Source organism: Penicillium griseofulvum, assembly GCF_001561935.1.
Source record: "Penicillium griseofulvum strain PG3 chromosome Unknown contig_80, whole genome shotgun sequence".
NCBI lineage: Eukaryota > Fungi > Ascomycota > Eurotiomycetes > Eurotiales > Aspergillaceae > Penicillium > Penicillium griseofulvum.
Genome location: NW_024467471.1, coordinates 530,494 through 545,119, shown reverse-complemented (window position 1 = coordinate 545,119; position 14,626 = coordinate 530,494). Strand labels below are relative to the sequence as shown.

At 46.1% G+C, this 14,626-nt stretch overlaps 3 protein-coding genes across 3 annotated transcripts; 1 reads left to right on the top strand and 2 right to left on the bottom strand.

Moving 5' to 3' along the window:
* Positions 1-403: 403 nt before the first annotated feature.
* Positions 404-2,263, bottom strand: samB (MYND-type zinc finger protein MUB1; the record flags this gene model as incomplete). The annotated part of the gene is made up of 1 exon (XM_040788951.1): positions 404-2,263. One exon carries the CDS (start codon positions 2,261-2,263, stop codon positions 404-406), a length of 1,860 nt encoding a protein of 619 aa, XP_040645904.1.
* A 4,696-nt stretch (positions 2,264-6,959) lies between these two features.
* Positions 6,960-8,316, top strand: PGRI_012370 (WD40 repeat domain-containing protein; the record flags this gene model as incomplete). Its single annotated transcript, XM_040788950.1, has 5 exons — positions 6,960-7,074; positions 7,190-7,902; positions 7,970-8,059; positions 8,113-8,232; positions 8,296-8,316. The coding sequence occupies 5 exons, from the start codon at positions 6,960-6,962 to the stop codon at positions 8,314-8,316; spliced, it is 1,059 nt and encodes a 352-aa protein (XP_040645903.1).
* A 4,351-nt stretch (positions 8,317-12,667) lies between these two features.
* PGRI_012360 (uncharacterized protein) lies at positions 12,668-14,468 on the bottom strand (the record flags this gene model as incomplete). Its single annotated transcript, XM_040788949.1, has 6 exons — positions 12,668-13,064; positions 13,137-13,227; positions 13,296-13,426; positions 13,478-13,720; positions 14,011-14,023; positions 14,159-14,468. 6 exons carry the CDS (start codon positions 14,466-14,468, stop codon positions 12,668-12,670), a joined length of 1,185 nt encoding a protein of 394 aa, XP_040645902.1.
* Positions 14,469-14,626: the final 158 nt, after the last annotated feature.

Here is a 14,626-nt window from a genome sequence, read left to right as displayed (position 1 = left end):
AGGAAACTCGTAATAGCGCAATTAGTTATGATGAGAAACAGATTGGCCCAAAAAAACATGAAAGGCAAAGGGAATATTGCCTCTGGTGAGGTTAGGATGAGATGTACAGTCATGAGAAATGGTCAAATGGGGATATGAGCAATAAATAAAAGGGCTCGCAAAGTGATGCCCTAGGACAATGAACCAAGATGAAGGCAAGCTGTGCGAGAAAGGGAATATGAAAAGGCTAGACATGTAAAAGGTATCGTCGGGTCGAAATGGAAACGCCGCCAGATTCTGAAATGCCATGCACAAGAGGAACCTTTGGAACAGAACGGAAGGGAGACGCAAGACGAATATGACGCTATGCGAGCCGGTATGCATGGAAATCAAAATCAAACTCCACTGGGGTCATTTGGTCGTATCAAGGGGTCGTATGGCACCAGTGCCGGTGATATACCCACGCAGATTTCTGGCAATCTTTGCTGCAGTATTTGGTGCGACGGCAACGTCGACACTTGGCGAACTGACGCTGGAACTCTTCCCACTTGCCGCACTTGTAATAGGCACATTGGCGGATGCCACCTCTCGCCTCATCTTTACGGCAGAGGTTCCTCATGACCACGCATGCCCAGTATTGCATGTCTTTGGAGTGGTGTCGAACAGTAAACTTCTCCACCAGGGGGAAGATGTTGACATCATCAGGCAGCAAGTACTCGTCTTCCTCCTCACACATATCAGTTGGCGTAGAGGGGTCGGCATTCTCATCTAGGAGATGGAGTTCGCGATCAATCTTCAACTTGGGGACAAGGTGAGACGACTGGAAGTACGATCGGAGGTTGCAGTATTTCGAGACATATGCTAGTAGTTGAAGGGACATCAAGACATCCTCATCACGAGGCATGGTTGTCAAGACTCCTTGGGCTGCTGGAGCATTGCGGTCACGAAGATACAAAGCGTAAGGGCTAGGAGCGAGAGTAGGAGAATTGGGGTTGTTGGTGGCTTGGGTAGGAGAGAGACCAAGTCCGCCATTGGCCTGCGTGTTGCCGTTATTAATGATGCTGCCGTCAACGGTGGAACGATGAGTAATGTTGAAAGTTTCCACCTCCGGGCCGCCCTCTTCAGAGGGATCATTGACGGTCAGGTCATGAGCGGTAGAGACATCATCTAGCATTGTTGTTTCCCGCTCTTCAACACTGTCAAGTTCCATCCGGTTCGGGAGCCCAACGATGGTTTCGGCAGGCTGTCCCATAGTGCTATCATCTCCCATGGTCGAATCTTCGCCATTGGCATCATCCGATTCACCGGAGCCCGACTGTTGCTGACGGATCAAAGGACGCTGCCGAGCGGCGATTGTTTGGGGAAGGCTTCGAGGCTGTGAGTGGAGGGGACCACTTGGGGTAGTCGGAGACTCGGGTTGCGAGACGATCCCAGTCTGCAAACCGGGAAGCATGCTAGGAAGACGCTCTGTGTCTCGTACAGGGCGCAGTCCGAACCCATCTGTGGTATCCATGGAGGGAACAGCTGTGGCAAGAGGCTGCATTGACCGTAGGCGAATGCTAGCACGTGGGAACCGCCCATCGTTGAGCCGATGGTTATGGGCTTCTTGGCCAAATGTACTGCGCTCCGGGGGGGATGTCATAGGGGCACGAGGAGGGGATGTGATATCCATGGCATCGGAGTCATTCGGCTGACTGTCTTGGTAGAAAGGCCGGGGAATTTCGATACTCGGCGGAGGGGCTTGTCGACGTGGTTGGTGCGACTCGACCTGCGAGTGTGACTCGACCTGGGTATCCGCATCCATAGGGGTGGAACGAGTAGAGACATCTCGGCTGGGACTGGGCTTTGACTGTCTGGAAGAAGCCTGCTTTTCGGAATCGGGATCGTTACGCGATCGTACTTTGTCCACCACCTTGATATAGTTGTTCAGAATGGTGGCAATGACAGGGACCATGTCGGCTTCCACCACTCTGGTTCTCACCCCCTCAGAACCTCGCACGCCGATGTTGACAACGCATTGGAAAGCGAGGCTCCATTTCCACATTTCCATCAAATCCTTGCTCCGACCTTCTTTGAGGATGCATACTAGTCGCTCGATGCCGCCATCGACGGTGAGGATGTCTCGAATTCGGGCTGACGAAGTTGTGAGGTATGCAAGATGATTGAGAGAGTTGATGAGCGGTAAGGTCGATGTGCAATCAAGGGCACGACGGTCATAGAGGGTGGTGGTGATGTTGACCGAGGCCTTGTTCACATTGGGAATACTAAAATTGACTTCCCGCATGATGAACGGCAACTGGAATGTGACGAAAAAGCGAGAGGATTATATGTATCGATGCAAGATGGCAGACAGAAATCGATCAGATGTAAAAATATAACGTTCGAGATGGAATTCCCAGATAGGACTGCGGATTAGGAACTCGCGAGAGAAATCAATCCAAAGACATCAGGTGAATATAGGTTGGATATAGATGAAATACCCTGAGTAGAAGGGGCGAAAGGCTTCAAGACTCAATAGGATGAGGCTAAGGAACGAGAAAGGGAAGGGGAAAAAATGAAAGAGAGACCAAATGCAAGATGCAATGAGACGATAGATGCGTCTACACAGTTATTCGATAGAAGATGGGTATTGTCGATGGAGGGGAAAGGGAGAAAAAGAGGAAGTTTGCGAAGGCAAAAGCGGAGAGCGTCAGGTGCCTCCTTAATATTACCAAATATGGGTTTCGCTGTACCCGATGTATTTGGCGCCACCTTGGGGGAATTATCTTTTCCACTTTGTTTTTTTTTTTTTTTTTCTTTCTTTTTTTTTGGTATTGACTCAAATATTGATGGAACATTATATATTACTATTTCTTTGTTCTCTTGTTTATCTTTTTTGTTATATGTTCCTCGAATCACATCACATTGAGTACCTCGGGACTTGCCACTTCACAAAATTACATATCACTTCTTCATATACCATTACATTGCCACATCGGTTCATTTTTTGTCAGAAATATGTATATATGTTGTACATTGTAATGCCTTGAAAGACAATTACCAAACTCTCCAGGTTATGCCTAACATGACAGACCAGTGGAGGTAGATCTTAAGCAATGACCATCACAATCCACCAATGATTCCGACTATTTGAATAGCTTCGGACTTTTGTCCTGACTAGAAGAAGTTCGGACCGAATTCCCCATAGAGTGGCCGGTTTTCGCTATTGTCCTTAAAATCTTCAGTGTGATGGATCGACACTAGAAATGAGTTGTGTTACATCTAAATTTTGTCGACGTCAAAGGCCTAAAATGACTAAATGACCAGGTCTCAAGATCAAAGTATATAAATCCTGGTTTTATATGTTGAAGTTGACCGCACACATCTTCCCGAGGTATATATATGTATTCACTATCAAAACCCTTTTGAATAGCCTGGATTTCGTAAACACGGCCCGTGAAACAGAACCCTGGAAATATTCCGTCTGGCCTGGACTTTCTATCCCCTTCTATCCCCTGATGGCTACACGTATAATGTACTGTAATATTGCCAGTGGGGGTTTTGAGTGTTCCCGATCACCTCATACTCCTTGACGCCGTTTCATCAGCCTTGAGCAGGGTAGTTTATTTTGAGAATGAGTTTAAACTTAGCAACAAACAATTGTCAGCAACTAACCGAGGACCAATTAAATATCCCCGCACAAGTGATGACATTGGCCCCCAAGGGCCATCACATCTCGACAGGGTTCACACGCGCTTGCGACTCTGTGGCGCACAGACCGAGATCTAAGATTAGAACTGCGAACTGCCGGGAATCCATATCCGCCTGTTGGCACCTTAAACTCTTTGGGGTTTCAAGTTTGCTCGTTTCATCTCCTAGGAGCAGGGCTGTGGAAAAACTAGCAAACAATAATTACATTGGCATGGAACGATAGATTGTACAAAGTACGTAGACCCCTGTCCAAGATCATCCTAGCCCCCACTAAACTAGTTCGGTTCTAACGGTGGACATTTGCTACAGAGCCCCATTGACAAATTCCAGGATCGAAATTGTATTCAATAGTTAGTTCTCCACAGTGGCAGGGGCCTTCGAACGTTCGCCTTTACAATGGTGCTTGTGTGAACTATGGGGGTTCTTTTAGTACTAGCGAGGTCCACTTGTGCCTTATGCGTACTCCGTGTGTTCATCTTAGTTCTGACAGTCTTCTTTATAAAAAAGAGGCACCTCGATTCATAGTCTATTATTGCCAAAGTACAGCGAGGCATGAACGGCATTGTCCCCGGTGTAGCAAGATATGATCATTCAAAAGAATCCCCGAAACTTTCCAACATCGACGTGTGGACTCTAATGGGATTCTAATTTTCCCCCTGGATACAATGCATTGCCCGGAGTCTTCTGTAACATGTCTTCCAACACCAGTCCATATCCAAATTTCTTATTTCATAGCTGGCGAGTACAATTACCTCTGAGACATTGCTTTACTAGGCTCACAGTACACTTGTGTGTAAGGAGCTAAAACCGCGAATCTGAATTTGCGTCTGCCCTTTGAAACCTATACACACTCGTGATACATCGTCTTCCGATCGCCTGCTACTTGGGTAACCAGAGATGCGCCGTTTACTCAGTAGATACAGGGCGAAGCATACTGCACGTGATATTGACATGTTATTTCCTTAAGAAAAAAAGGTCAGAACTTGGTCGCCTTCTATGTGCTACATGCCTGAAGCTGGTCGCCGTCAGCAGAGCCCCATGGGGGGCCTTGGAATCGTTTCTGAGATAATCTGCATTATGTTCTCGAATTGGAATATTTAGTGCAGATATTTGGAATATCGTGCGATATGGCGTAAATTATATAACTGATTCTACTTCAGTTGGGCTGAAGCTCATCCCTGAAACCAAGGGCGTGAGAATGTTGAATGGTGACACAGATATTGGTCGTCTCTCATATTTGGATTTATTTTCTCTGTCCATGGGAGGCTTCCTTGTCTACAATGCCGTATACCTTGCTGAGAATATGAGTCAGGGTATGGCTGCTAGGATATCAATGGCACAGAGTGAGATCCGTTTCATTCTCCCTAGTAAGCGCCATGACTCAAATAATGTAATAGACTTCGATTATCTCCATTATCTCGGTGTTGGCGGGTGCCTTGCAGCACCGAGCTGAGATGAGTTCACCCCTTTGATCGGGGGTTTGGATAATGACTGTACGTACAGCCAGCCCGGCAGATAATTGTGGCCTTAAAACCAATGAATTTTTACCGAGAGAGGAGGTTCGGGGTCCCACGATACTGGTTCAGTTTCCTATTCGTGCTTTAATATATGTACATGAGTAAGTAATCTCATTGCAAATCTCCGATGAGCATCTGCATGACAGACGCCATATTGAAGATCCCCACCGGGGATCTTGGCATCTAATATCCCTAGAGAGTGTACAGAGAACATGAACATTGACAAGGGCCCCTATATATGTATACATCTAGGGCAAACATATACAATATACCATATTAAAAAAAAAACGTTAGGCCAATTTACTAGGGAGCAATATCTGTAACATTGCAAATAATGATCGTCGAGACGAAGAGTAATACTCCATACTAGTAAGCCAAATATTGCCGAAATAAAAAAGGGGCCCAGCCCGCACAATCGGTGGAGACCTGAAATGGTGGATTGTTCAGAGAAAAAAGATCCCTGCTAATTCATTTAGATGAAATGCACTTAGCAACGAGAAACGGTTGGACCCGCTAGAAGAAGCTGAAGCCACGGTATACTCTGGGGTAGGTTTCATACACTCCTTCGTATATACCCAGCTCCGTACATTTTAAACTAGTATGAGATATAGTTGAGCAATTTAAATCACTTCAATGGCTAATATCCGATATTCAAATATCAAGACAATGGGTCAGCCACAGGGCCGTGCGCATAAACGAACGCTTTCTAGGAGATTTGAAGCTTGGCATGGATGGTTTAAGCATAGTTTGGGACCAAAATGAGAATTGAATAAAAGCATTAAGCCTCATGTATCGGATATAGAGCTCATATAAAGTGTTCAAGGAACTCTATAAGAATGGATATGCAGGATAATCCAATCTCCGTTAGCTCCAAAAAAATACCTCTTCGTAAACGGAAAAAGGGGGGACGCAAGGGTATCAATTTAGCTCGTGAAGAATGCATGTTGTACGGCACTTGATATGTCAGAGTCCATACAACCTTCATTTTATAAGAGCCGCGGGCGGTTAAATTTGTATGAAAAAAAAAACAAGATTTGCCGCTGGGATTTACTGTGTCTTTTTTGGATGATCTTTAGTAGCCGATCTTTTTAACGCCACAATTTCCCTTTCTCCTGAGATTGAGGGTTCAAAGTAATGATACAATTATAACAAAGTACATGCACGTCAGCTTTAGTTTGAATATCAACAAAAAAAAAAGAAGACCAGCGTTAGGTACCTGGGGAACTTGAAAGATGTGTATTGTATTAAACGGAGTACAGGGTCCCTCAAACTCCACTGAAAACAAAATGAAATTTGAAGCTTTGGAGTAAACTACATAATTACATACATCCATGGATACAATAAGTTACTTAAATATTTAACTTATGGAGTATGGAGTATGTATGCATATACATTTGTTACAAATTTCTTTCATGTATAATTTTAAAAAAACAAGAGTGTACTTCTAATCTCCATACAAATTGATAACAAATCAAAGTACCCCCTCTCATTTGCTGATTACCACTAGTAATATGCTGACCTCCCTCGCTCGGCCCGGGGGGTCAACCCCCTGTTCCTCTCTTCCTCTCCCTCTCTGGTGTGTTCCTTTTGATCCCGTTGGCTCTTTTCCCCCTCCCTTTTTTCCTTCTTTACTTATCCGTATTATGATCCAAGCCTGAGGCGCTTTAATCCGGTTCCGCCTTTCGATTCATTCTTCGCTCCACACAGCCCCCTCCCTACCCTTCCCCTCTTACCAATCTTGATTGTTTTTCTCCGGGGTACCGTTTCGATAAAATGGCCGATATGAGTGGTGAACAGATGCAGGCGAAGATCACTGCGGCTAGGCGTGAAGCCGAGGGTTTGAAGGACAAGATTAAGCGCAGAAAGGATGAACTGGCCGATACCTCCCGTGCGACTCCCATTGTTATCTCTTGAGGGTTTCCTCTTTTCTCTCTCCCAGGCTATTGTCAGCTGCCATCGTTCTGGGAGACTTGAATTCAATGTACTAACTTTCCCTTCTCTAGTTCGCCAAGTCGCGCAGAACCAGACTGATGCCCTACCACGAATTGGAATGAAGCCCCGACGCACGCTGAAAGGTCACCTCGCTAAGATTTATGCCATGCACTGGTCCACCGATCGGCGCCATCTCGTTTCGGCTTCGCAGGACGGAAAGCTCATCATCTGGGATGCCTACACGACAAACAAGGTTCATGCGATTCCCCTGCGCTCGTCCTGGGTCATGACCTGTGCCTATGCCCCGAGCGGAAACTACGTTGCTTGCGGTGGTCTCGACAATATTTGTTCGATTTATAACCTGTCTTCACGCGAAGGCCCAACTCGTGTCGCGCGCGAGCTCTCCGGACACTCGGGATATCTCTCCTGCTGTAGATTCATCAACGACCGCCGCATCATTACCTCTTCTGGCGACATGACCTGTATGCTGTGGGATATCGAGTCTGGAACCAAGGTCACCGAGTTCGCCGACCACCTGGGTGACGTGATGTCGATCAGCATCAACCCAACCAACCAGAACATCTTTGTTTCCGGTGCATGCGATGCTTTCGCCAAATTGTGGGATATCCGTACCGGAAAGTCCGTCCAGACATTCGCCGGCCACGAATCAGATATCAATGCCGTTCAGTTCTTCCCCGATGGCAATGCCTTCGGTACCGGCTCCGATGACACTTCCTGCCGTCTGTTCGATATCCGTGCCGACCGCGAACTTAACACCTACCAGGTAATTATCTTTTTTTCGACTCGCTGATCTTGTTGACAAAAACTGACATTGGATTTTCCCCTTATAGAGCGATCAAGTTCTGTGCGGTATCACTTCCGTTGCGTTCTCAGTATCCGGCCGGCTATTGTTCGCAGGTTACGATGATTTCGAGTGCAAGGTACGTGGAAGCCTTCTTCTAACAGCGAGATCAAACGCTAATCCATCATTTAGGTATGGGACGTTCTGCGTGGTGACAAGGTGGGTTCTTTGAGCGGCCACGAGAATCGCGTGAGCTGTCTCGGCGTCAGCAATGATGGCATCAGTCTATGCACTGGATCTTGGGATTCCCTTGTAAGTTTTCCTGCAATTGCCCATTCGAATGCATCTACTAACCTCTGATCTTCTCTCGTACAGCTCAAGGTCTGGGCCTGGTAAACCAACAAAACAAAACGCAAGATACCCCGTGTCAATCATTCTGCAATGCTCTTCTTCGAAATTTTTTAGGCTCGATGGTTCGAACCTCCGCCATTGTACGATAATAATCAATTACCGGGGAATCCCTTGGGTTCCCACGATAATACACTACCCGCGGCGCAGACATCGTCGTCGCATGCGATACGGAAGGCGATGGAGGTGGATGTGAGCGCTATGGGATGCTGTCCCGGCGAACAAACGATAGCGATGACACAATACTTGTTTGGACACGAGAGCGCGACGAGTTCCTGGATTGTCAATGGATGTACAGTGGCTGCGGCCAGCAGAAGGAAATGCTGGAACGAGTCAATCTATCTGACGCTTCCCCCGTTGCTCTTTCCTCTTGTTCCTTGATTTCCCATTTGACTTCTCGATAACGCCCTTTCCCCATCTTTTTTTTTTCTCTTGAATTTCTTTATCCCCCCTTTAGTTTACCTTTTTTTCGTTCTGGGTTACCTCCGCATTGGTCTCGACATGTGTTTTGTTGGCGAAGGCAAAAAGGAGGACCTGGTTGCCGGATTTTGGCCAGGATTTCTTTCGCCGACTTACCTATGCGTCACTTTATTATTCTCCCCTTTTCTCCTTTCTCTCCTATCTCCCCCCTTATTTGTGTCTCTAAAGAAAGAGTCTGTTGTACTTACTGTCTTTGCGTTGGAATCTCTTGCTCTGGGATTCTTTGGTGTCGGATTTTGATAATGTTTCGAGCAGCTCCAATTTCCATTTGTGAACTTTTTTTCAACTTCGATCCTCCGTTACGTACTGAAGATGTTCGGGCAGCTTCTTTTTGCTTGGCTTTTTGCAATGCAAGCGAGCATCAGACATAAGGTATGCATTGTTTTGAACCTCCAGCCGTAGGCTTGAACGTCCCTTGCCAAAGCATTGGGAAAATAGTCTCCAGGGTAATCAGGATGATGGCCCAGCATGTGTAGCATCGGATTTAAGATGGCTTTCCCCATAGCCTTTTGAGAAAATACTTTCCTAATGGCTCTTTGGCAAGGGAAACAATGTATAAGAACTTCTTTACAGTAGCATACTCACTATGAAATTCCTATTATTCTTATAGACTCGATACTACCATTTTGGGAATTGAAGGCTCTCGCATAAGTTCACTATCATCCAAGGTTATAGAAATGTCCATTGCACAAATTAAGCCCTTTTGTTCATCGGCCTATAAACTTGACAAAGCATCTACGCAGAACGACACCTGAAAAGACCGCCGAAAAGACAACACAGGGCCATAAAAGCCGCCCAGCAGTCCTGTCAGACGTTATACTTAGGAAAGTCCATTTCACAAGTTGAGACCATTCCCGTATTCTTTTGCCGTCGACCCGTTGACGAACTTGTCATGATTTTCCTTGTCAAGAGGTTTCGTGAATCCATCGGCAATATTGCCTTTGTATCGCCCTCATCAGGTTAATTTTCCCTTGAAAAATGCCATCCACGAAAAAACCCACTTCATATCTAACCAAAGTGGGCTGTTCTTACACGCCTTCTTCGACATCAAGAGTTGAGTGTCAACATTGTTCGCGAGCATCATGATCAGTGTCTCGGAAGTTCCAGTGCTTGTCCGAATGTGTACAGGAACCGAGAACAAGATACATTCTGAGTCTTCAACCCGACGGAATGCCATCCAGGCAATGGAGACAGTCTCCGGAAATTGATGTCGAGGCTTCCGTCGTCGGTAAGCATCTTAAGTAGGAATTTAACATGGTTTGGTGTTGTACCCTGAGAGTGACAGCCTATTCGACGATTATCCCTATGGTGAAAATTTTCTTGCTGAGCTTGCTGAGGAGAGGCGACATAGCCAGCTGCATACTCCGAACCTCTTGTATAAGCTTGCTATACACCGCTGCCAATTTACTGTTTCGTCGCTAGCTCTTCGCAGAGCTTGGATCTGTGTTGTAATAAAGGGTGTGGTATGAGCGCCAGAGGCAGTATTCCACGCTGCAAGTGTCGAAATGTAACAACAGACCAGTCATGCCGACGTGAATATCCAGAGTAAATGTAAGCAAGGTCAACACCAGGTGATGCGTTGATCAGGAGGTGTCAGAGGAGGGACATAAGGGAGAACATGAGCAGCCGGAGTCGTGAGAGGTAGGTGTAGGACTCAAAGTGATCTCTGGATGTTTTATGTTTCACTTTTGAGAAGATCATCATCATGTTGTCATTTGCTAACGAAAGGCTAGCACTGGTTTCTTGTCGTAGAGTCAAATGGCGGAAAGGTCGAGATATGCTGGTCGTAGATCATTCCAATATTGTGTGACTACTTTGGTTCGTCCGGATCTAGTGATGATGCCAGTAAAGGCATGAGGTGGCTTTGGTATAGGAGTGGGATTCATCTTGGTTGAGACAGTTAGAAAGGAAGAGAGAGACAAGAGAGAGACAAGAGAGAGACAAGAGAGAGACAAGAGAGAGACAAGAGAGAGACAAGAGAGAGACAAGAGAGAGACAAGAGAGAGACAAGAGAGAGACAAGAGAGAGACAAGAGAGAGACAAGAGAGATGAGACCTGTAGGTATGAACATACCTGTGAACTAATTAGTATATGGTATCGGGTTTGTCGTTCACAGCTCATGTTTTGTCTTTTCAGTGGTCTCTTTGGTAGTCTTCTCAGATATGACCAGCATATACGGGTAAGAACTAGATCGAGTCCCCGTGCCTCTTGATATAAACGCAAGAGTCTGACTTCATTGTGCACCCTCCTGATGTGATTGCCTAGATTCTTTTTCGACGCCAACGTCTTGTCACAACCAAGTTTCTCTGCGGGCGGGCACGAGATGCGGTTTTTTCTCCATCAATACGTTGATGAGGTTGGGAGACGAAGATGTCGAGGCTTCAGTAGAGTGAGCAGTATGATGATATGAGGCCTGAAATTGATTGACGGGTATATGAAGTTATCCATAAATCTCGGAACTGATTGATGTGCTATATCTCTTAGAAAGGTCAGTCTCACAAACCCATTCTCACTATTTTTTGCCCTTGACCTATAAAACTGAAAAGACATCTAAATAGAATGATATCTGAGAAGACTACCAAAGAGACCACGGATTTTGCAGCACTTTGGAGCCAGGAACTGGATAAACGCTAGGCGTTTCCGCCCTAGATGATGATCGCTCGCAGATGAGCTTAGTTGCGATAGGAAGTTTGCATCGCAAGGGAACGCAGACCTACATATAACATTTGATCACTTTTTTCTCATATAATCAATCTCTTCCTTCAGGCTTCAGTGCATGCCAGAAATGTGGAGTCAATATGTGAAGATGACTAGTGCAATGGAGTATATATGATTCCAAAATCACTAGGGTTAAGGCGCGCACAATATCAGCAACTCGGCCACGATATGGAGATAGATTAACAGAGGCTCACCAGCACAATGCGCGTGCCAGACAAATGATGAAGGTGACAGGGATTTTCACCAAGTTATCAAAGCTGGAGAACCGCCACAGTAACCTTGTCGACAGGGTTCTCCGAAGGTGCAAAGCGAACCTCGTTACCATTGGCGTCCTCCTGACTATATACTACACCAAAAGTATTGTCGATGTTGACCTAGAACTGTTCTGCCCAGGACAGAACTGTCATCAGCTCACAACGGTTTCCCGCCATCCTGGAGGGGACCTATATTTGCAGGACTTGCTGTTGATATTATCGGCCACACCGAATGATTAGCGGGGAATGATATCTACTGGGCCGTTTGGCAGACCCGCGGAGGGAACCCATGCACCAGGTTGTCCTGCGTTCAATCGGCATCGCCAGTCTCTTACGCCGGTTGCCCGGCGAGCCTGTAGCAACGTCTTTGGGAATAACGAACAAACCTAGAAGAGACTGCAAATCATGGTCAGTTCGCGGCTGATCAACTGCCATGACATCAAGAGGCTTCTCTAGACCAAGCACTGACGCATTGCTGTCTGCTTGATGGGGATTTAACTGGCGTTGTAGGTCCGGTATATAAGAAATGGCCCGCTGTAACTGCGCTATCTCCTGATGATATTGTGCGCTCTGTGCCATCAAGCCCTCCCATACTTGAGTCAAGTTGAGCTCTTCCTGATAGGAAGTGTGTGGAGCATGTAGGGAGGTGATGGAGTGAGAGATCTGTATTGCAGAATTTGTGAAGGGACAGGGTATTTATACCTCTGTAAAACTAGCAAACAGCCATGGTAAACAACAGGGATGATATCATAACAAGATGATGTAACAAAACAATCAGTAAGCAATCGCTTACTCTCCAGGGCTATACGTAAACCACTATACCATGTGAAACGCCTCATAAATTGAATATGTATCAACTAGCACGAAAAGCTTTGTAGCACCCTTGACTAAAATGCCATCAATTTGCCACGCAGGATTTCACTTCCGTCAAGGGTTGTCCACTTCGCCAACAAGTCTTCTAGATTGCCTGGTAGCAAGAAGTTTTCTGAAAATGTCTCCTGATGAATATCATCACCATCATCATCACAATCATCAACACGATGCCCAAATATCCCACTCTCCTGGGGGCTGGCTGTAAGGATAGGTGGTATCTCTTGTGATTCATTGTTGGAATCACGTCCCTCGTCATTTTTCTTGGTCACGGTGTCATCTGCGTTGACATATGCGACCTGTTTTCGCTTGTTAGATCCGCCACGGCCTTGAAATCTTTTCCTAAGGCGCCCACTGCGCTCGTCGAAATGAAACTCTACATTAGTTTCATCGTTTGGGGGTAAGGAACGGCGACTGGGTAATCCCAACACTCTGGTTAGTTCTCTCTAGTAAAGAGCTTTGAACGCTGAAGGATGATGCACGTACTGTGTAGAACGTTTTGATGCTCTGGGTTGGAATCTACTAGGCTTGGGCTCGGCCCCAAACTCGGGCATCTCGTCGTCTCCTGCGGAATCGACTAATTGGATAATGTGAGTGTTCGTCTATTGCAATTTGCTCTCTGCATTTTGAATAGATGTGGCGTACAAGATATCTGTGGCCCCCGATACCCATAATAGCAGGTTTTATCCACTGGGAGCATATATTCTTCTGACGTGGCGCTGGAGGAGTATACTGCAGGTGTTCGCTTTGAAATACTTTTCTCGGTTTTTTGCTCGCTATCAACGTCAGTCAAGGTCAAGACGACAAGCTCAACATATGAGACGCACGCAAAAAGTAAAGGATCGATATGAATAGAGGGACCGTGTTCCAATTGGGATCGCACGATTTCTCCGGAGTGGATATTCAAGACACCGTTTTTGATTCGTAAGTGGCGGCTATCTTCAAGCTTGGATTTGCACAAGTCGACCTTACGAAGCATGCTTTCTATAAGAATGTTGTATTCCTTGAGCTCAGCAGAATCAATATTATCCACGGCTTCATCGGATCCGATTCGAGCTTTATTGTTATTCCTAGGCCAATCTGAAGGTTGTTCCTTCAAAATTGGCTGGTATAAGTTTGGATCGCTCTTCTGATTGGAGATTCCATCAGTCCCGACACTGGCTGTTTTGCTGCTTACTGTCTGTGTAGAAAAAGCTGGAGATACGGCCCTATGTGGAAGACATGGCTTTTGGCAGTCATTGCGTCTGTCCTCCAATATATTTTCTATCAAGCTACGCTGCTCATGGAGTAAGGTTGGGACATTGCTGCTGCTTTGCCTTATGAATAGGCCATTGTATAAATGAAGAACAGACATACATACCTTCGAATCTGGCCTGCATACATTATCACATTGAGCAGAAACAACATCGTTGACTTCAGCCTTTCCAAGTTCGTCTTCAGCCGATCCAGACTCGGCTCAACCAGTACTAGCCGAAACTTCCCAGTGACTTGCTGAAAGCGAGACGTACCAGTCTGGTTGTTAGAGTCAATCACTCTCTGGATCTGTCCAAGCACGTCCCGACACTGATTTAGGACACGGCTCAGAGTCTGAAGTGCCTCATCCGAACAGAGCTTTGATGACCCCTCATCTTGCAAGCTGTCACCCAGTTCACGCAAAATGGCACTGACAAGTGCGATCTCGTTTGATAGGAGCTGTATAGATTCATTGGCACTTTTGACTTGTCGGTAGAAGGAGAATAATTGGACAGATAGTTTAGTGCCCAACTCTGCGACCTGTATGATACTAGCCGCGACAGCGAAGGCCTCGAGGCCAGACATGACGGTAACAGACTTGCAGCAATATGCTAGCACAGTACTGGTATTATAGGCTGGAAATAGATGAGTGGCAAGGGGACTTATTGTGCATTGTTAGCGCTTATGCAGAACCCCACCTGAGGGCATGGTCAATCATGAGGCCTATTCTGCACGCTCTCATG